The sequence below is a fragment of the Prionailurus viverrinus genome, chromosome A3, assembly GCF_022837055.1.
Source record: "Prionailurus viverrinus isolate Anna chromosome A3, UM_Priviv_1.0, whole genome shotgun sequence".
NCBI lineage: Eukaryota > Metazoa > Chordata > Mammalia > Carnivora > Felidae > Prionailurus > Prionailurus viverrinus.
In genome coordinates, this window is record NC_062563.1 from 23,178,768 (window position 1) to 23,200,964 (window position 22,197).

Below are 22,197 nucleotides of genomic sequence, written 5' to 3' on the forward strand. Positions count from 1 at the left end.
GACAGGGCATTTGTGTGGGGATGGGGACCCCACGAGTCAGTATTGTGCCTAGATTCTGAGACTGCAGAGAAGTAAGGGCTTATCAGGCTAGAAGAGCCCTCGAAAGGCCTCTAGTGCATCCTTCATCTGAGGCAGGAATGCAGTCCAATATGTACACCTGACAGCAATCTGGCCCAAGTCAGTACCCTCTGTCACCTGGGTTACCACTCTAGCTTCCTTACTGCTGTCCCCACTCCCACCCCTCTCCCCTGGCAGTCTGCGGCCAACGCAGCAGCTTGTGATCCTGTTAAAACAAAAGTCAGACCACGTCACTCTTCTGCTAAAAACCCTCTAATGGGTCCCCATTTCACTGAGTGAAATGCTTACAGCCCGTAAGCCCTGGACAATTTGATCCCTTGTGGCTGCCCAGATTTCCTCTCCAGCTATTCCCTGTGCTCTCACCATATTGACCCCCAGTGTTCCCGTAACCCACCAGGCATGCTCCTGCTCCAGGGCTTTTGCATTCCCTGTTCATTCTGCCTGGAACGCTCTTCCCATAGATGCCCACATGGCTCCTTGCTCACCTTCAAATCTGTGCTCAAATGTCACCCCATTTAAATTGCAACATCTCCTCTTACCCTCCCAGCACTCTCAATGTCCCTTATCCTGCTCTAGTTTTTGCCAGAGCATTTCTTACAACTAACAATCTCTGTAACCTACTTCTTATGCTTGTTGTCTGCCCCTCCCCTCCAAATGAGCGTAAGCTCACCGGGCAGGCACTCAGAAAGTACTGTTTGGATGAAGAAGGAACAGAGCCCACGGCAGCCTCCCTGTAACTTCTCCCATGGTTCCCAGCTCTGCACTCTGAAGGGCGCAGAGGCCTCCTCCGTCAAGATAGCTCCCCCAGCCTCTCTGCTCATGGGTGAGGCCCCACATGTGTCTCCAATTGCTTCTCACGTAAGAGCTCCCTCCCCCAAAATGTAACCTATCTGTCAGGATCCCTTTAGAAGTAGAGTCCTGACCTGAGCCAGGTAAAAATGTCTGGAGGCGACACAGGAAAAATAGAGAAATCTGGGGAGGGGAGAAGATAGACAAAGAACCAAGGAGGAAAGACCTGTGGAGTTTCTTTCACACAGGCCATCTAAGAAGCCCCCTACTTCTCCTACCTTCCTCCCACCAAGCATTTTAACCAATAACCCCCAAGATTCCTGTTCTCCAGAGAAACCTGGAGATAACCCTGTTATCCCAGTGAGCACCAGATTGAGGACGCAGGACAGAAGGCCTGGCAGGTTGGGGACACACCCCTCCCCCCAGCAGGGAACAGCCGACACTATTTCTGGCTCTCATCACCCCCAGCCCCCATCTCAGCAGGGAGGCCAGTTCAGGGCAGGAGCCCAGTGTTGGGGGAGAATGAGCCAGCATGAGCCAGCATGAGCCAGCAAGGAGACCCTGGATACTCCAGAGGTAGAATGTTCTAGTGAAAACAAAGCCTGCCTGGGCCAGATGTATGGGACTCTGAGGCATAGAGGTGCCCTGGTCTATTGGGGACCGAGGAGAGGAGCGGACCTGCGGAATCACAGGACCACACCGCCCCCAGTTATCAGCAGGTAGCTCAGGTGAGCGTCCCACTCCATTCTGCTTTGGATCTGGTGGATGTCACGGGGATGTGACTCAGTGATGGCTTTGCCCAGACATTCACCGTGCATTTCCAGCCCCCGTTGCAGCAGGGCATTTTGGCCAAGCCAGAGTCTGATTAGTTGGAGAAACTGACATGTCACGGTGCCCTGAGAATATTAAATAATATTTACAAGGGGATGACGTTGGGAAAGTAATTATCGATGGTGAGAGGCAGTCAGCGGCGGGGAACTCCCCCACCGCTCAAGCAGTGACAAATTAGACGGATGGGCTCAGATCAGCGAGGGTTGTCGTGGGGACAGCGGGAGTGGTTGGAGACTTGCTACCTCTGCTGATTCTGTTAATAGGATAAAGCAGCCTTGCAAATAAGAGCCAGGCCTCAGGAGGCCTGCATTTGAGGGGATTTGGAAATCAGGCCAGGTCCTGCCAACAGCTTCACTTTTAGATGTGTTAGAAGTGGAAGGAGCTTACAGATCAGCAAGGCCACTGGCTCTCCATTTGCAAGGTTTCTGCCTTCCAGAAATATTGCAAGTATTAAGTAATAATTAATTTGTTTTCACATTTTTTATTCATCAAAGACACATAGAGGACTGCCAGCTGGGACCAGCAGGAGACAGAGTCGATGTCACTCCGGCCCCAAACAAGAGACGTATTGGTTTTTTGTCAGTCCGGACACATTATCCTGTGCAAATGTAGTTTACCTTTTGAAAACATTTAAAATAACACAATGGTCCACTTTTAAATTCTTGAGGGAGCCTGGAGAATCTACATCAGAAACCCCAAATCTAAGCAAACTCTCTTACTTTATATGTAAGTAGACCGAGGCCCGAGGAAGTGACTTGTCCGACTTCACACAGCTGGCTGGCAACAGGGCCAGGCCTAGATCCGGGAAGCAGGGAGAAGGGAAGGCTGTCCTAGACCTGCAAGGGCAGGGAGAGAGTACATCACAGCAGTGGACACAGCAGCTGAGTGAGGGCTCTGGCCACCAAGGGGCTCGGGCTTGACTCTTGTGCTCAATCCTTACTAGCTGTGGGACGCCGGCAGAACGACTGAAGGTCTCTGAGCCCATTTTCTTACAGTAAAATGAGGATAATAGTAGCACCTAGCCCATATTTTTGTGAGGATTAAGTGAACTAACAGAACACTTAGCAAATAGTGGTTACTTTTTCTTAATCCCTGTTTGTGTGGGTTGTAGGGGGTAGTGGGTCTGTGTAGATAGCAGACCAACAGCTTGAAGAACATAGTCACATGACCCAACTTCCAGACGCTGCTCTGACAATGCCAGGAGGACACAAATTCTGTCCCAATGGAACTCTAAGTACTAAATTGCAATGCTGTTACTTCTGGGTAGTTACTCAAAACTGAGTGTGCCACAGGACCCAGGCCATATCCAGATTCACAGCCTCTGAATCCCTGTGGGGTGGGACTTGGAAATATGTACTTTAAAAAGTTATTATTGAGATATAATTTACATGGCATAAAATTCACCATTTTTAGGTGTGCACTTCCAGTGGGGTTTTTTTGGGTATATTCATAAGGTGGTACAGCCATCACCACTCGCTAATTCCAGAACCTTTCTATCACCTAAGAAACCCCGGAGCTATTGGCAGTCAACCCCCTTCCCCACTCTCCCAGTGCCTGGCAACCACTAACTTCTCTCTCTGTGGATCTATCCTGGACAATTCATATGAATGCAGTCATGTAATGGGTGGCCTTTGTCTGGCTCTGTTCATTCAGCACAATGTTTTCAAGGTTCATCCATGTTGTAGCATGGACTAGTAATTCATTCCTTTGGAATGCGTACTTTTAACAAGCTCCCCAGGTAGTTCTGATGAGTGGGCTTTGGGTGGAAGAGAATAGCAAATTCACACAAGGAGGAACTTCCGGTTATTATAAAGCTACAGGGCCTCGATCCTTTCCGGTATGCCTATCTCGGAAGCCCCACTGGTCACAGCAGGCAAAGCTGGCTGCTTGCCTCCTCCAGAGACTGAAGATGTTGGGCAGAGTCTCCTGGTGCTCAGTAGGGAGATGTGGGTCTATGGACAGTGGCCTGGCAGCTGAGAACTGGGCAAATTAACTGCAAGAGAGACTCACACAAGGGGATTTAATCTCAACTCAAAGACTTTAATGTATGTTATGCTCTTGGAAAAACATCTCCAAGGAAACAAATGGAACCAAAAGTCTTAACCAGCACGGATTCTCATTCAGAAACCTGGTATGAGCCACAGCCTTGGAAAAGAATGGTGCAGGGATTCTGATCGCAGTACAACGGTTTGAGGTCAGGGTGGCAGGACCCATGTATGTGGGTACACCCTCAGGACTCCAAGGGAATGGGAGCATCATTACTCCTGTGGCTGACAGCTCCACAGCAGGACTGGGAAGATCCAGGTGGGTCAGGTCATCTCCAGAACTCTGAACACAGACAGAGAACTTCAGCAGGGCCAAAGAAGCCTATTCTGAGCAAGAAACTTCCTCTTTGTTGTTGAATCTCCAGGTCATCAGAAATAGTCATGGTGGCTCTGGTGAGGAATGGGGATGTACAGAGGGGCTGCCAAGTCCCACTTCTGGGACTGAGGCCTCAGAGTGGAACAGAAGAGAGGAACGTGGCATCAGCAAGGCCCCTGAGGTCAGGGGCCACAACAGTCTTGGATGATTACCCACTGGGACCTCTGGACAGGAGGAAGGGATGTTGACGGAGAAAGCAAAAGCTGACCACTCGTCAGACACAACCCACCTGTCTTCTGGGTTCCCCCTTCCCAATCTGGAGCTCCTGAGTGGTCACAGGCCTGTGTTTTCTGTGACGTGTTCCCATTCAACAAGGGACAGACAGAAATTCTAGCTCATTTCCCTAGGAACTTCTAGTTAACTTTTAAAGTCACCAACGGATATCTCAGACCCTGTGCAGTCCAGGGTGTCTTGTTTTCCAACCATCCTATGGAATGAGCTATCAGTTCTCTTGGGTTTTTGGCTCACATTCTTCTCATTCAGAATGAAGTAGGGTGCTGCTGAGGCAGGTCTCTCCTGAGAGCTTCTATAAGAGCCCATTTAGAATTCAGTTAGGTTAGTCCCATGGCCAGGCTGATGGGAGCCCATGAATGTGCCCTCAGGATGCACATAGCCTCTTTGGTACTGAAGAAACTTATTTACTGGTAAAAGAGGGAATTCTGGCTCTAACTTTGCAGAACCTGGTGGGGCCACTACCCCTACAGGTCCTGGTAGGAAGGGATGAATGGAGAGGCCAGGACTGCAGCTGTGTGGGAAGGGGCCTCCCCTGGCTGACAGTATTCCCCGTTAGCCAGTCTCCACACCCTCGGGGAGCTCCACCACCACTGGGGCACAGTCCTCTGGCTCTGCCTCAAAGTCCCACCGAAACTTCTTGGTCAGGTGAGCTTGGAACTTTTCAGCTTTCTGCCTCAGGGTGGCATCCACGGCAACGCTGCAGGCGGAGGAAAAGAAAACCTACAGAGAACAGAGGATAAGTCACTCCTGAGAACACAGTGGGGGCCGAGAAAGCTGTGGAAATTTCCTCATGGTGTTCAGCTCTCTGGGGCGGGTGGATCAGCTGCTGCTGGCACAGGCCCAGGCCACCTGCTGTGCTCCCCCCAAACCAAGAAAGAAGGTCCAAACCCAGCTGAGAAGCTGGGGCAGGACTAGAATGGAAAATTACTATCTTGGGCAGAGATGCCCCATTGAGAGTAAGGCCAGTGGGGCCATCACCCAGGCCTGGTCCCCTGAGGTGCTCTCCTGGGCACCTGGACAATAACTACACCAGCTGGTATCAAGAAAGGCTTGGAGGGCTTATAAGCAAGCCCCTATGCCAACGAGGTGGAACCACTGCTCTAATCTACATGGGCCACAGGCTGCCAGACTGAGGTTTCTATTCCCTTTGAAAGTTGTCTTTGAGGTTCTCTCTTGAAACTGTGGCAACACACACGTAACACAAAACCTACCAATTTAACCATTTTTTACATTATCATTTGAGAAACTAATACACATGATATTTACCATTTTGACCATTTTTAAGTGTACAATTTAGTGGCATTAACTACGTTCACATTGCTATATAACCATCACCATCCATCTTCAGAATTTGTTCATCCCCCGCCAAATGATACTCTACCCATTAAACACTAACTCCGCATTGCCCCTCCCCCAGCCCCCGGAAGTCACCCTTTGCCTTCTGTCTCCATGAACTTGTCTGCTCTAGGTACCTTGTACAAGTGGAATCATACAGTACTTGTCCTCTTGTGCCTGGCTTATTTCACTTAGCATGAAATGTCCTCAAAGTTCATTCATGTTGTAGCACGCATCCGAATTTTCTCCCTTTATAAGGCTGATACTCCATTGTATGCATATATATTATGTTTCCCATTCACCTGTCAATGACCATGTGGGTTGTTTCTACTTTCTGGCTATTATAAATAATGCTACTGTGACATGACAGGAGTCCCTGCTTTTAATTTTGGGGGGTATAAACCTAGAAGTGGAATTTCTGGATCATGAGGTAATTCTGCTCAACGTTTTGAGGAACCACCATATGTTTTCTACAGGGGCTGCACCGGTTCACATTACCATTAGCAATGAACAAGGGTTCTAATTTCTTCACGTCATTGCCAAGATCTGTTATTTTTTCTTATTTATTAAAAAAATTTTTTATTTATTTTGAAAGAGAGACAGAGTGGGAGAGGGGCAGAGAGAGAGAGAGAGCGAGACACAGAATCTGAAGCAGGCTCCAGGTTCTGAGCTGTCAGCACAGAGCCCGACGCGGGGCTCGAACTCATGAGCTGTGAGATCATGACCTGAGCCCAAGTCGGACACTCAACCGACTGAGCCACCCAAGTGCCCCCATTATTTTTTAGTAATAGCCACCATAATGGGTATGAAGTGGTATCTCACTGCGGTCTTGATCTGCATTTCCCTAATGGGCAGTGATGTTAAGCACCTTTTCATGTAGATGTACTGGCCATCTGTATGTCTTCTTTGGAGAAATGTCTACTTAAGTCCTTGGTCCAGTTTTAGTCAGGTTTTTGTTATTGTTGAGTTACTGTAGTTCTTTATATATTCTGGATATTAATCCCTTGTTTTGATGTTCTTTTTAATTCGGTTTCATCTGATATAACCATGGGTAGGGGGCAGAGCAGTAATTTTCTCTACATGTGATTTTCCTGGATCCCAATTACTTCTAAGAGTAACAGCAAACTCATTACTCTTTCTCATATTATTTTACTGTTTTCAAAGAAGTTTCAGAATATCCCAACAGACCCTCACAATGCCCTGGAAAGACACACCAGAATGCCTATTTTATGGAAATGGAGGCAAAGAGGAGTCAAATGACTGGATAAAAACTGCGCAGAAGGGAAAGGGTAGTTTTTTCCAGACTACCCTACAGACACAGGAGCATGAAGGTGGGAGAAGCTCTTTGTTCCACATCAGTCTAGTGCTGTGGCCAGCCCACATTCCACCATGGAAGGAATCTCATCTCCAGGAGCCTTGACCTGATAAAATTAACAGATGTACTCTACATCTGATTCCAGGGACACCTGCTTCTCCACTGCCTATTAGCAGGAGTGAAGCTCATTTTAGCGGTCTCTGTTTGGATCCATTTTGTTGGAGTGGTAGCAAGGACAGAAGTGACTCAGGTTGGGGCGGAGGGGAGTATGTGCAGAAGCATGTGTGGGGGTTACAGAATTTGGTTTCATTAACTTGGGAATCGACTAAATACAGGAGCGGGAAGCAAAGCCACAACAAAACAGATCAATAACTAATTAGAGGGGTTGTGTGAGCTTGGTGGTGGGAGGGCAGCAGGGAAACCGGCCGCCTGTCTATAGGCAGCTAATGGAGCTTGCCCTGGAGTGCTGAACGTGGAGCCCGGCTGAACTCTGGGGAGGGGCCCCTGTACGGGAAGCAGAGAAGCCTCATTTCAAGCAGCATTAGCTCTGGAGGCCCTGCATACCCTTGGGTGTGCCCCAAGGTCCTGGGGAGGCTGCTGGCTGAATTTGCTAAAGCCTCTTCCTGTTCCTCTTCTTACACAGTAAACTGTACCCCTCTCCACACAGCCCTGCCTCTCCAGCCACATTGAGCAGCTGCCAAACATGCTCTATTGCCTCTTCTGTGCCTCTCTACACACACATGCTTTTTCCTCTGCTTAGACTACCCTTCCACCCCAACTTTCACCTTCTTCACCTACTAATTTCCACTAGTGACTCAGGTCCAGCTCAGATATCACCTCCTTTAGTATGTCTTCCCAGACCAAGGATGGAACAGGTGCTCCTTTATGCTCCTCCAGGGCCCAGGGTTACCACGCACATAGCCTCAATTTCAGTTAGGTAACAGTCCATTTGCTGTTGAGCTCTCCCAAGAGACAAGGAGCCACTCCAAAGCAGTGACTCTCGGCTACTGCATACCACACTCCTGGCACAGAATCTGACATAACGGTGTTTAATGAGCAAAAAAATGAAGACCACAGGTTCTATGAAAATCCATTTTTGGTTCACTTTTGCAGTCCTTGGTACCAACTAATTGCTCAATAATTATGTGATGGTGCTGCACAACATAAAGGACTCATCCTGGGGAGGAGGTGGCCCCTGAATGCCACCAGCTCACAAGCTACCTCCTTGTGACATGCCTCTTATAAAAGCCCAAGCTGAAATGAACTGCTCCAGCTTCTGTTCCCCTCACACTGGGCCTGAGCCTTCCTTATAGCATTTCTCACACTATGCTTGTATCACAGTGATCTGTGCTCCTTATGGGTAGAGGATGAGTCTTTATTCTCAATGTGTTCCACATAGCGTATCGCCCAGGGCCTGGCATAGAGTTAGGGCCCACAGGATGTTCACTGAACAGATATGAATGAGATGCAGGGGCTGCCCTGCATTTGGCAATGGCCAAGAGGGACAGGTCCAAACAGGCTGGGCTCATACTCATCATTCATCCTTCTCAACCATCTCTCAAACGATGCCGGGGGGTAAAATCAACCAGAGGCAGGTATAAGAGAAGGCTTCTGTCTGAAAAATAAGGCTTCTAATTTAAAAAGTGCTTTGTCCTTTTTAAAGAACTTGTCAATTTAATCTTTACAAGCCTGGACACTACAAACCTGGGAGGTAGGAGGCCAGGAAATTGTTATTCCCACTGTACAGATGAGAATGGTGATAAACACTGAGCAAGTTAATAAATGTTGAGCGAAATCCAGTCCAAGTAGAGAAACCTCAATCCTTTCTCCCTACCGAGACCTTCTTTTTGTCTCGACACAGACTTAATATATTAGTAGTATTTTCAGCACTGCCCTATGGGGAGCCAGGGACTTTTTTTAAAAAGCAACTTTACTGAGGTATAATTTACATACAACTAAATTCACCCATTTTAAGTGTTCAATTAGTTTTGACAAATGTGTACACCCATGCAACCACTGTATAATATAATCAAGGTAAGTATTAGTTTTTCTCTTTCGGTATTCAGTGTTACGAGTCTGAGGCCCACACACCATCATAATCAGAATACTGAATAGTCTTGTCACTCCAAGAAACTCCCTTGTGCTGCTCTTTAGTGGTCAAACCCTCCCCCTACCCAAGCCCCTGGCATCCAATGGTCTATTTTTGCCCATGTAGTTAACAAACTTAATATTTAAAAAACCCATGATTCAGAAAAGGAGATGTATAGACAGTACCTAGTTTTCAAGTAAGAATTTACTTTGATTCTCTTGTTTTTAGATTAATTTTATGGTTTCTTCAGAACATTTAATAATGATCTATTTGTTTTACTTTAATTAAAGTGAAATCAAATAAACACTTAACATCACTGAGAAATGAATCATCTTAATATCGGAAGATTAATCCTGGATATTTAAAAAATATTTCTGAAAAAGGATAATAACACTTGACAAAAAACTGCATTTATCTAAAACTAAAAGCAAACCCCAACAAAAATAAAATAAAATACAATAAAAGCACAGGCCTTGGGTATTTTTCTTTAAATATAGAAAAAGGTATTCATATTTTCATCATTAACTCTATATATTCTAAAATTGTAAATAACTTTAATCCGAAATGTGAGAGCCTCCTTTTAAACCCAAGTTAAATAAATTGAGTTCAGTCAGGTCACCTTGAGAAATTCAAAATATCAAGGTGGGTAGCTGAGTCACTATCTTATCCTATTTTTTGGACAGACAAAAAAGATGAAATTTCCTAATTTTTCAATTCCCAAATGATTATTCAACTTTGAATGAAACTAGCCAGAGGTAGAACATTCTCTTTCCACCTGCAGAAGAAGAAAGTGGTCTTAAAAGCAAAACTATCATTTCACAATGATTACCAGGAGTAAAAAGCAGCAGGAATCATGTCTTCTGACGTCACTTTAAAGACTTTGGGATGTTTCATCTGGGGCTAATAAATGGGAACCCACCACAGGCTTCAGAATCAAAACGCAGCCTTGCTATCCACTAGCTCTGGTGATCTTGGGCAAGATGATGTGACCTCTCTGATCCCGTTTCCTCACCATAAAGTGAAATTATACACTTAACTCTGAACATTGTTGTGAAGGCTAAATGAGATAATGCACACAATAAATGTGACAAAGGGATAGCTGGTGGCAGGAGATGTACGAGCAGGTAGATGAAATTGATCATGGCTGGTGCTGTGATAAAAATACTATAGACATCATTGTCAGAGCCAGTGTTTTCCATCAAGAGTTAAAGATGGACACTGGCATTTAGAATATTGGCAAGAAATGAAGCTGGAAAGCATAGGTGGCCTACTGTGACTAAAAGTATTTTAAAAAACAGGTTACGTGACTATATGCCCAAATGCTATGCAATCAGCAACGAGAATCCTTATTTTGTACATAACTCACTTTCTAACACACTATTAAATTCAGATTATCCTTTCATTGGTTTTAAACAAATTATGGTGACTCAAGTTGCTTTTAATAAAAGAAAAAAACTGTATCTATTTTTGTAAAACAAATAATTTTTATTCAACCTAAATCCATGGGATTTATAAAAATCAGTGGCATCTATTCAAAAGGGCCTCTAATGACAGAGGCCATTACGTGGCTAATTTTATACCAGCTAATGTGGCAGCCTTTAAGTGCTTACACATACAAACACCAGTCCCTCTCTGTGGGTAGTAGCATTTAAGTTCCTAAGTAAGAAAGCCAGTTCCACTTACTTGACTACCTGGGGGCAGAGCAGGCGGCTGGCTGAGGAAGGCTTTCATGGACTGATTCATTCACTCATACACACCCTGAGTGAGTGCGTCTGTGTGGGGGGACTGGATTCTCACTGCCAAGATAGTACCAATGTTAACTCTCCATTTAAAAAAAAAAGGGGGGGGGGGGCGCCTGGGTGGCTCAGCCGGTTAAGCGTCCGACTTCAGCTCAGGTCATGATCTCATGGTTCGTGGGTTCGAGCCCCACGTCGGGCTCTGTGCTGACTGCTCAGAGCCTGGAGCCTGTTTCGGATTCTGTGTCTCCCTCTCTCTCTGACCCTCCCCCATTCATGCTCTGTCTCTCTGTGTCTCAAAAATAAATAAACGTTAAAAATTAAAAAAAAAAAAAGGTATTATAATATCCTTTTCTACAGTGTGCCTGTTGAAATCTCACTCATCCTTCCAACACATGGTTAAATGCTTCCTTTCACAGCCACTGCTGATCCTCTACCTCCTCATATTGCAACCCCAGTCTTAATCAACCAATTCCTTTATGATGCTTATACTGCCCTTTGATCTCACTGCACTGTTTATACCCATTATATTAGAGGCATCTATTTACACTACCACATGATTGATGCATTCCATCCATCTAAAAACATCCAATTACACAAAGTGAGAGAAATGCTAGGTCTTGACTAGGTGTTGAAAATAACCAGATGAACAACAAACAGGTTTTGGATAAAAGTTCACAGCTTAGTGGGGAAGTCAGGCAGACAACGTACACATTTCAGCATGCACGGCCTGTGCAATATAATAGCAACACGTCCAAAGTAGGCTAATAATATGTAAAGGAGAGAGATCGGGGATGGCTTCACAGAGAAACGCCTTGAGGGCATCTTGTAGGATGAACAAGTCCACATCGGGTAGAACAAAAATCATGTTCAGTTAAGAAGGCATGAAACATGGGTATAAAGTTTCAGTCGTGCCAAATGAAAAAGTTCTAGAGATCTGCTGTGCTTATAGTTACCAATACTGTACTGTAAACTTAAAAATGTGTTAAAAGGGTAGATCTCATGTTATGTGTTTTGTGCCATCGGGGGGTGGGGGGGAAGGCCTGAAATAGCATGGCATATGTGGGAATGTGCAGGGAGACCACTATTGCTAGAGTTGACATGGGGGAAGTAGGGAGAGGAAGGAGAAGCTGGAGAACAGGTCAGGAGCCAGATCAGAATGGGCCTTGTGACCTATGCTTGGGCTTTGAACTTTCTAGGAAACAAGGAGATGCAGAGAAGTAGGATCACGTCCGCATGTCAGAGAAGCAACTCAGGATGCAGCATGAGACATGGGTGGACTGACCGGGGTTGGCGTGGGAGCTGACAGACTGATGCAGTCTAGATGAGACCACACAGGTCTCAAGGCCTGCCTCAGGAAAATGGTACTAGGGCATGACAGCCTTCTAAACAATGCTGTCTGGAGGGACTTGAGTCAATTCATTTGTTTACTTTCCCACGTCAGGGACTCTGTCTTGTTCAAAGTTCTATTCCCAGTTCTACAACAGGGCCTTGAATATAGCACATGCTCAGCAAATACCTGCTAAATCAATGAATAAATCCCTCAAGGGCAGGAACCCTGACTAACTAATATATGTAACCCTCAACACCTTCAGCAGAGTGTTGTATATAAAGGCAGGATGCTCAAAAATATGTGTTGATATATTTTTTTAAAGGCACCTGTCCTGGATTTTTCTAAAAAATGAACATCAAATGTTCTTGGCGAAAAGTCCAAAGACAGAATTCTTCCATCAGCTTTGCACACTCCACTTGGGCATCTAGCAACCCATCTGGGTCCTCTCTGCTTCATAAATCATTGTTGGCAACACAGCGTCAGTAATTAGAGCTCAGCTGTCGGTTGTGCTGACAATGGTCAGGAGAGCCAATGACACAGTGTGGCCCTCCTATGTTTGTGTGACAGCATTAACGCACATCACAAGGGTAGCACGTCATTCCCATGGGCCACTGCCAGAGGCAAGTTAGCAAGCGGATGCCCCCTCTCACCCCTCATCAGTTACTGGCTCACACAACCCAATAACTTTGGTGGGGGGGGGGCGGAATTTCCCCTTAGGAGGAAAGATGAAGGGATTTAATTCCTCTATTATATCAATAGCCAGTAAAAGAGCAGTTTTAGAACTCTTCTGAAGTAGAATACGCCAGGCTCAAACCATCAGCTGACCAACTTGTCCCCATGGTCTACACAAGTCTTCCAACCGCCAGAGTTTTGTCAGCTGCCTGCTCACAGGGATTCTTCCAACAGTATGTTTTTTTCTCGAAAAGTGTCCACTACCTGAGAAACAAGCCCCTGGTGGTATTTCCACTAATGTCAATCAAGAATCCTTACTGGGGGGATCTACGTCATATGCAGTACCTAGGGACATAAGCACAAGACTCAGGCCTGGTTTCAAATCCCGACTCTGCCACTTACCAGCTCTGTGACCTTATATAAATGACTTAATCTTTCGAGTCTCAATGTTCTCACTTGTAAACAGGAAATAATCCTCCCTTCCTTGAAGGGCTTCGAAGAGATTAAATGAGGGAATCCAAGAAGCATGATAACCATGATGCCTGATACTCAACAGGCATTCCCTGAAAGTTCGTTCCTTCTCTCACCCTGGGTGGGTGTGGGAGGTTAGTGAATAGCCACCTTGTAAGGAGTGGGCCTCATAGTGGTATCACACACAGGGAGAAAAAAGCAGCTCAGGGAACAAAAGTATGGAAATTGACAGCTTCTGCATCTTCTACACTTGAGAAACTTACAAAATGTGAGTGACAGAGGCTGTCCCAAGAACATAAAGGAAGCTAATCTATTTGCAAAGGGAGGAAATAGCACAGGATGAAGATTGTAAGTTGTTTGAAGCTTCTTCCCTAATTATCACTCATAATGAAAATTTAATTGCCAAGTTAAAAGCAAATTTCACTTTTTCGGTCAGAGAATCTCTGCAGAAACTGGCACGTTTTGTTTGAACAGGAAATCAAAGTTACTTTAATGCTTAAACGAGATCTAAGGAGCTGCAGATGTTTCCCTGGAAATAACAAGCTTCAAAACTCTGTCCTACTGGGTAGTACCAACTTATGGCTACAGTTTTGAGCTGAATAACTCATAGAGGTGGAAGTTATTCAAATGTCAAGTACCCCACTGCGTGGCACTCTAGGAGCAAGTCAGGGAAATGGTGGTACAGAGAGAGGGTCTCTGGCATCAAGGAACTCACAACTGAGTAGAGGAGAGAACCAGGAAACAGCCCGAGGTTAGGTAACTGAAACAAAAGAGTAACCTTCCCAGGGTGCTTTCACCCATCCTAGCCTTAATTCTGACCCCCATGGGTGTCAGCCAAAAGATGGCTCACCTGTAAGGTGCTGGTGAGGAAGTTGTTCTGGGAGACAATGTCCACAAAGAAGTCAGCGGGGATCTCGCCAAGCTGGTGGTACAGGATGGAGATGAGGTTGATGTAGAGGGTGTGGTGCTTCACCATGGCTTCTTCAGACCGGCACAGGAGATTAAGGAGCCGCTTCCAGTGCTCAAATGCCTCATACACATTCCCCAAGAGGAAGCATACAAATGCAAACTGGAGTTCACCTGAAAGGCACAGAGAGAATGATCCTGAGACGGTGGAGTGCCGGCTGACTGTACAAGGCCGCCAAGTCTACTGGACCTCGGCAATGGGTGGTGGCCTTGTATCCTGGCACCCCTGCAGAGCACTCCTACTAGGCGGGGTTTTGCACTGAGCAGATGCTCAGTAAAAGTTTGCTGAACTGCTATAAACTCAAGCCACGAAAAACCAAACTGTGGTTTTGTAAAATCAGACTACAAAAGAAGTACACCTAATATATGCCTGGCACTTAAGAAGTTTACCAAATATGTTCATGCATATTATGCCAGGCAGATCCCAAACTTGACTGCCCAGCAGAATTACTAGGAGAGCTGATTAAAGATGAAGCTGCCCAAGCTGCACCCACGGAGATCCTGGTTGAGTGATGATGAAGCGTCACTATCTGTAGCTCGAAAAAGCTCCCCGGGTGATTCAGATGCAGATGGTCTGTTCCAGCACCGGGGAAATGTACTACACCATGTAATCTTCAGTGCAACTTCAGAAGGTGTTCAGGGAAAGTGGTACTTGTCTCATTTTGCAGATGAAGTCAAGGGACTTGCCCAAGGTCACACATCCAATGTTTGCCAGTGGGAACAACAGAAAGATAAAACAGATTTCCTATCAGGTGACAACAGTTCCAGAGCCCCCCAGAAGAGGAAAATTCGTGAGTATTTGTTCCAGGCTTAGCCTGCCATCCAAAATCACTTGCATTTGCTTACCCACAGGGCTCTGTAATTGGATCTCTATGAACAGCTTTGTGGCTAAATAGCACCAGCTCTGGAACCAAACTACCTGAGTTCAAATCTCAGCTCTACCCTTCACAGCTGTCTGACCTTGGGCAAGTTACTCAATCTGTTTATACCTCAATTTCCTTAATTGAGGGCTGTGGTGAAGATTAAATGAATCAGTATAGTACATGTAAAGCATTTAGAATAATGCCTGGCACAAAGGAGCACTCAAGAAATATCGGTTATTATTATTCCCACATTTCCACCAGATGCCTGTCTCAAACAAAGAGACCTGATGATCCAGAAGCCACTGTCCTTGGGCAAGCAACTGGGTCTCTTGTTGCCAAGATATACTGTTGCTGATGAGAGACATTCTCTCTGGCTTCAAATTTAATGAGGGCTTCTGTGGTGTTATACCTACATGTGGGCCATACAAATAACAGATGCACTCAACACCAATTGCCTCTTTAAATGCATACTGTTTGATCTCTGTTCCCTCCAGAGACCTGAAAAACTAGTACCCTATTCCTAGGCTTGTGGAACTAAGTTTGATTAGCTGCCTGGTCCAGATATTAGATGTTGACTGATATTTTCAAGACACAAATTTTCTTTGTACGATTGAGGTTAATGATTTGCTTCTACAGTTGGCTTTACCTGGTTAGTTGTGGAAATAGGAGCTTATTCTCTGGATTTAGGGCACTTACTTGAATTCATGCATTTCTGGCCTAGTCTAAAATTAAATTATGAGATCAGAAATAATTTCAAGGAGCTGTCAGGAAGATATAGTTATCCCTGCAACAGACCCTTCACAAGATTACTGTGAAGAACTAAAATGTTTAAGAGGTAGAAAACAGGATTTCTGTTCATTTCTAAGCCAGAATTTCAACTGTTACTTATTAAACGATAATACTGTGTAATGCATTAAGATGCACCCATTAAAACATGCCCTTTCATCAGCGAGCCAATGATATAGAGGACCCTATATTCAAATTTCTCATTGATCTTCCAACAGAAAAATAGGCAAATACCTGGACAATTTGTAAAAGAAAAAATATAAATAGCTGTTAAAGGTGTGACAAATGTTTGTTGTCACTAGCAATCAAAGAAATATAAATTGAAACAAGACATCGTTCTCCAACCATGCAGTCTTTGCTAAATTGACATTTCAGATGTGATACACAACAGCCTCACCCCAGCTGGCAACATGCTCCCTCTGATCAACAATTTCAGCCCTGGGGGCGCCTGGGTGGCTCAGTCAGTTGTGAATCCGACTTTGGCTCATGGTTCGTGAGTTTGAGCCCCGTGTTGGGCTCTGCTGACAGCTCAGAGCCTGGAGACTGCTTCGGATTCTGTGTCTCCCTCTCTCTCTGCCTCTTCCCCACTCATGCTCGCTCGCTCGCTCTCTCTCTCTCAAAAATAACCGTTAAAGAAAGTTTTTTGAACAATTTCAACCCTAAATGTATGTCTAAGTACACACAAGGATGTTCACTAGATGACACAATAGAGAAAATAGGGACATCTTAAAGGTCCATCAACAGAGGGTTAGTTCAATAACTATGGCACATAAGCAGCCACATTAGAGGGACTGTTTCAATGACATAGAAAAATGTTTATATTAAATTTTTTTTTTTTTTTCTTTTCAACGTTTTTATTTATTTTTGGGACAGAGAGAGCCAGAGCATGAACGGGGGAGGGGCAGAGAGAGAGGGAGACACAGAATCGGAAACAGGCTCCAGGCTCTGAGCCATCAGCCCAGAGCCTGACGCGGGGCTCGAACTCACGGACCGCGAGATCGTGACCTGGCTGAAGTCGGACGCTTAACCGACTGCGCCACCCAGGCGCCCCGAAAAATGTTTATATTAAAGCAGATTATAAAATAACAAAATAATATACTGTAATCTTGTTTTTGTAAAAAATCATATATACACACAAACACATATAATTAAATAGAAGAAAAAAAAACTAAAAGGGAATTCATAGAAATATACAGAGACTCAAATGAAATACTGCACATAGATACATACATATATAAAAGACAAAAAGTTAATACACCAAAATGTAAAAAAGGTTATTTCTAGATGGTGGGAATTGGGAGTGAATTTTTGTTTTGCTTCTCTGATGACCATATATTATTTTTGCACTAAGGGAGAAAAGCAATAAAAATTTTTTAAAAATCGCCATCCTGGGGGCCCCTAGGTGGCTCAGTCGGTTGGGTGTCCGGCTTCGGCTCAGGTCATGATCTCACAGTTCGTGAGTTCAAGCCCCACGTCGGGCTCTGTGCTGACAGCTTGGAGCCTGGAGCCTCCTTCAGATTCTGTGTCTCCCCCTCTCTCTGCCCCTTCCCCACTCACACTCTATCTCTCTCTGTCTCAAAAATAAATAAACATTAAAAATTTTTTTTTTTTTAAATCGCCATCCTGGTCTAAGCCAGTGGAGAGACCAACACCTTGAGAGAATCAGGAGCGAACTGAGGAGGCAGATGGGAACCCAGAGCCCTGGGCTCTGGTCTCATTTCAACCACATAGTTGGCCAAATCCTTTCCATCTGTGAACCTCAATCTGTAAAATGAGGGGCTGGGCCACATCAGCGGCTCCCAAACACAGGATTGGCTGCATCAGGTTCACCTATGGTGCTTGCTTACTATATAGACAGACAGACAGACAGGTATTGCTCCACTCCAGATCTCTTGAATCAGTCCCCAGGGGGACTGGGTGAGTCTGCTTCCTTAGCCAAGTTTAGGAACCATTGGACTAGATAGTCCAAGATGCAGCCCTTACTCTAAAGCCCTCTACCATACACTTTTCCCCTGGCCCACTCCCAAAGAGTCTCGTCCCTCCTCACCGAGCACATCCTGGGGGCTGCTGGGGAATTGCTTGCTGAGCACAGTCTCCAAGGCATAACTCAAGTCCATGCTGTGCCTGGTTATCTCTGCTGGCGTGGCACCTGCCGGGTATGTCTGTGTGGGCAGCTCTGAGAAGCGGATCTCCGTGCCAGCTCTGGGCTTCATCTCTGGCAGCCGGGCCAGGCCCTCCTGGTAGCTTTTGCACTCAGTGCCGCAGCGAGGTAGATTCTGCTTTATCCGGTCCTTAGTGTGCTTCATGGACAGCACAGGAAGCACCTCTGAGAAGGCACAGATCTGTCGGCTCTCAGGCTGCAGCTTCTCCATTGTGGCCTCACTGATGAAGTTGGTGAGTGAGATCCACTTCTTGAGTGTGGCATATGGGTAAGGTCCCAGGAATTGGTCCAGCTCCTGGAGGTTGGCCCTCATGGCCTCCACCTCAGCCTCTGGGGCTGGGGACAGGTCTACCTCTTCTCGAATTGCATTCCAGCGCAGGACCATCAGCCCCCGCTGCTGCAGGCTAAGGAAAAAGCCCATACGAGGCCCCACCTCCCTGGGATTGGCCTTGTCCACAGAGCTATAGTGGAGGAAGTGGATGCCTGGTGGGATCATCTTCACGCCCCGGAACTTGGGCCCCACCTCCCAGGAGTTGTAGTCGATGCCAAACTCTGTCCCCTTGGGCATATTCAGGATGACCACGGTGGCCCCTTCAAAGAAGAGGCGCTTGGCAAGCTCAGGATCCATCTGCATGGCAGCCATGAGACCAGTGGTACGTGACCAAAAGAACAACCCTTCTTGTCTTACAGAACTGAAAAAAGAAAGAAATCAGAGTTCATCATTTGCTGAGGATTCTCCATGTGCCAGATTGAATCAGACCCTTGACATAATTATCTCCTTTAATCTTCACCACAAACCTTAATCAGTTTTACCAATGAGGAAAATAAGACTCACAGAGAAAGAGGATTTTGTGTTTTAATGAGCGAGAACACTCACTTCACAGCTAGAAAGACATCAAGGAGAAGTGACATGCTCAAGGTCTCACAAATTAGAACTTAGGTACCCTGTCCTCCAGGCCAGTATTCTTCCCACTCCCACTGTCCACTCAGGATCTGCTCTCACATCTCTCTCTCTCTCTCTCTCTCTCTCTCTCTCTCTCTCTCTCTCTCTCTCACACACACACACACACACACACACACACACACACAAAACAGAGGCTGAAGGTGGGGAAAGCCTGGGTGGTCTATTCGAAACTATAACTGTGCCTAAATTGTCTTACACTACACCTCTGCCTAAACTCGATTGCTAAAGAGTCCCAAGGACTTGAGAAGGATATACCCAATTTCTCATAAGCCACAAGGAAGGCCCAGATATGGACAAAAGGTGGAAAGTGAGTCCTCAGTATCTAAAATTCACGAAAGGTTTGGGAAGTGGAGAGCTTTTCAGCCACAAACCTCCTCTTCCCATTTTACACATAAAAACCCTAATGTCCAAGGAGTTAAACAACTTCCCAAAGGGTGCACAGTCAGCAGAAACTCTGGACCACTTGCCCAGAATGGATTCAGGTGGCGTGGCTGGCCCAAGATCAGTATTTAGAAGAGAAAGAGCTTAGAACACTTATTTTAGCCACCTCTGAACTATCCATGAGGCCATACTGATAAAACATGTATGCAGGCAGATACTGACTGGGTGGTATTTATAAGGAATGGTTTCAACATGAACTAATTTAATGCAAACAATTATCTAACCTTCTAGTCCCAAGATACTTACCTATTCAATTCAGCAAGTAATCACCGAGCGCCTGCACTATGCCAGGATCTTTGCCTGAAACAATAATCTGTGAAACATCCACAGAGTAGGACAGTCACTGCCCTCTAGGCACTTCTAACCCAGCCAGATATACAAACAAGACCCCCAAATTTCACAAACAGAAGAACCAGCTGCCTGTTTAATTTTTCTTACTCTTATGTTAAAACTAAACTGGGAGGAAAGGAAGACCAACCAGTTTCCAAAAATGTTAAGGGCATATTTTATCATCTTAACCCAAAACCACTACAAAGGACTCTCACTCTGAATCAGCACTTTTTTCTCAAACTGCAAATCACAACTCATTAATGGGTCAAGAAAGCAATGTAGAGTTTCAACCAACATTAATTTTTTTTTAAATGAAAGGAACAGAATTAAAAAAAAATCAGAGTGCATCATGAGTAACAAAGATAATAACTGTTTTCTGAAGTTTTTTTGTGTTTGTATGTACTTTTGGTCATAAGGTAAAATGCATTTGTTACTGTAGGTCACAGTCAAAAGTCTGAAAGCCACTGCTAACTAATTTGCATCATCACCTTCTTATTCCTAACCCTGAATTCAGAAGGTACTTAATAAATACTTGCTAAATTAAGAGCTATTGCATTCAGAATAATTGTTCATCAATTAGCCATTTTCCCTTGGGGCATCTGTGTGCTCCTCCTTCATAATGACATTCCTTTATTCCAATTCCACCAGCCCATAATTCTCCTCACTGTATCGTCAGCAGCTGGCACATGGCCTGGCACAGAGAAAATGCCCTGGAATGCAGAAAGTCACATCCATCTGCTTCTCTCTACCGCATCCTTACTCCAAGTTACCTGTCCCTCACCCAAAGAGTGCCTGCCCCTCTAATCCGCTCTCCATCCAACAGCCAGAATGAACTTTTTGAAGTGCCAATCTAAGCATGTCAACACCCACACTTAATGCCATCTGAGTGGCTTCTCATGTGGCTCCTGGAAAACCAGAATTCCTACCGTGACCTACAAACCCTACAAGGTCTATGCTGCCTGGTCCCTGGCAATTCCTCCAGACTGTTTCACACCACGCACCCCACCCCTGCAAGCTCTCTGTATCAGCCACACTGCCCTCTTTTAGACCCTCAAGCAGGAGTCTGCTCTGCATAGAAAACTCTTCCCTCCCCTATTCCTCAAATCATTTTTCTGATCTCAGCACAACTGTCATTTCCTCGGTCCAGCTTCCTTGAGTCCATGTCCTGGGGCTAGATCAGGTATCCAGTGATACACTCTCAAGGCACCTTGTACCTTTCCATTTCATTTATCAGCCTGCAAATTTGCCTGTGTTTAATAGACAGCTGTCAGCTCCGTGAGACTTGAGCCTTTTTGTACCTCGAGCACATAAAAGATGCTTGATAAGCATTTATTTAATGAAAACATGATATCCATTTTGTAGATGACAAACGAAGGGATGGTTTGGGCAAATACCTTACCCAAAATTACAGAGTCGGACATAACCATGTCGGACGCGGCCACAGTCTCCGGCCCCCAAGTTCTAAAGTTAGGGGAAAAAAGCGCGAAGTTACCCCGGGTGCCCCAGGAAGTAGTGGCGACGGTGCCTCTGGTGACGGTTTCTTAGGGAGAAAGGCCTGCAGAGCCACCAGGGTCCCACCACCGGCCAGAGACCAGGACGCGTACGTCCCGGCGAGGTATCCCACTTCAGGGCACTCCGCGATCCGGAGCCGGGAAGAGGGAGCCCGGGCCACACAGACAACGAAAGCAGAGGAGTTAAAACAGGCCAGGACGCCGCACTCACCAGCTTCGGACTCTCCCCACTCTGAGACACCGGGGAAACTCACCGGAAGTTCTCGCGCTTTGGCGCGGGACGGGCGCGACGGGGAAAGCGGCCCGGCAGAGCTCTTGGTCTCGGGAAGAACGGTCCGCGGCTGCAGGTTCCGCCCGTCAAATGTCGTCTTTTGCCACTTTCAGTTACACGTTTCAGCTCCTGAGCCATGGGTAACAACTTTCACCAAACTATGCATATCCTGCTCCAGAAACACATCCACCAACACTGGTCCTTTGGTCTCAGTCATTGTTGCTGAAGCTGGGGTCAAGTTTATGACTGCCTAGTAGCCACAATCTGATGCTCAGGAATGGTCCGGGTCAGCCAGTATCTACCTGAGTATCACCTCTGGCCCATTATCACCCAGTTCCAGCTTCCAACCACACTCGGCCCTAGAGGAGATTGTCAGATTGTCAGAAATCAGCCCCCAGCGTGGAGAGGAACCAGTCTCAGCCACAGTAGCCACCACATGGATCCCTCCAGCCATAATCGCCCAGTATCCTCAGGCGGTGCAGGCAACGACAGTCTTAGTCTCTGTTGTTTCCCTGGAACGGAGTAGGAAGCGCCAGGCACAAAGTCTCAGCTGGATATATAACTAGATATACATACAGATGAAGATGTAGATATAGATCA

General features: G+C 45.9%; 1 protein-coding gene across 3 annotated transcripts; it reads right to left on the bottom strand.

Moving 5' to 3' along the window:
* Positions 1 to 3,717: 3,717 nt before the first annotated feature.
* Positions 3,718 to 21,582, bottom strand: AAR2 (AAR2 splicing factor). Of its 3 annotated transcripts, none has more exons than XM_047854332.1 (4): positions 21,538 to 21,582; positions 17,967 to 18,772; positions 14,155 to 14,384; positions 3,718 to 5,073 (listed from the first exon to the last, which is right to left on the bottom strand). In XM_047854332.1, the coding sequence occupies exons 2-4, from the start codon at positions 18,721 to 18,723 to the stop codon at positions 4,906 to 4,908; spliced, it is 1,155 nt and encodes a 384-aa protein (XP_047710288.1). In that variant the 5' UTR covers positions 18,724 to 18,772; positions 21,538 to 21,582; the 3' UTR covers positions 3,718 to 4,905. The 3 variants fall into 3 exon arrangements, with proteins under 3 accessions (XP_047710288.1, XP_047710287.1, XP_047710289.1); XM_047854331.1 differs by lacking the exon at positions 21,538 to 21,582 and adding an exon at positions 21,215 to 21,505; XM_047854333.1 differs by lacking the exon at positions 21,538 to 21,582 and adding an exon at positions 19,732 to 19,775.
* Between the last annotated feature and the right edge of the window lie 615 nt (positions 21,583 to 22,197).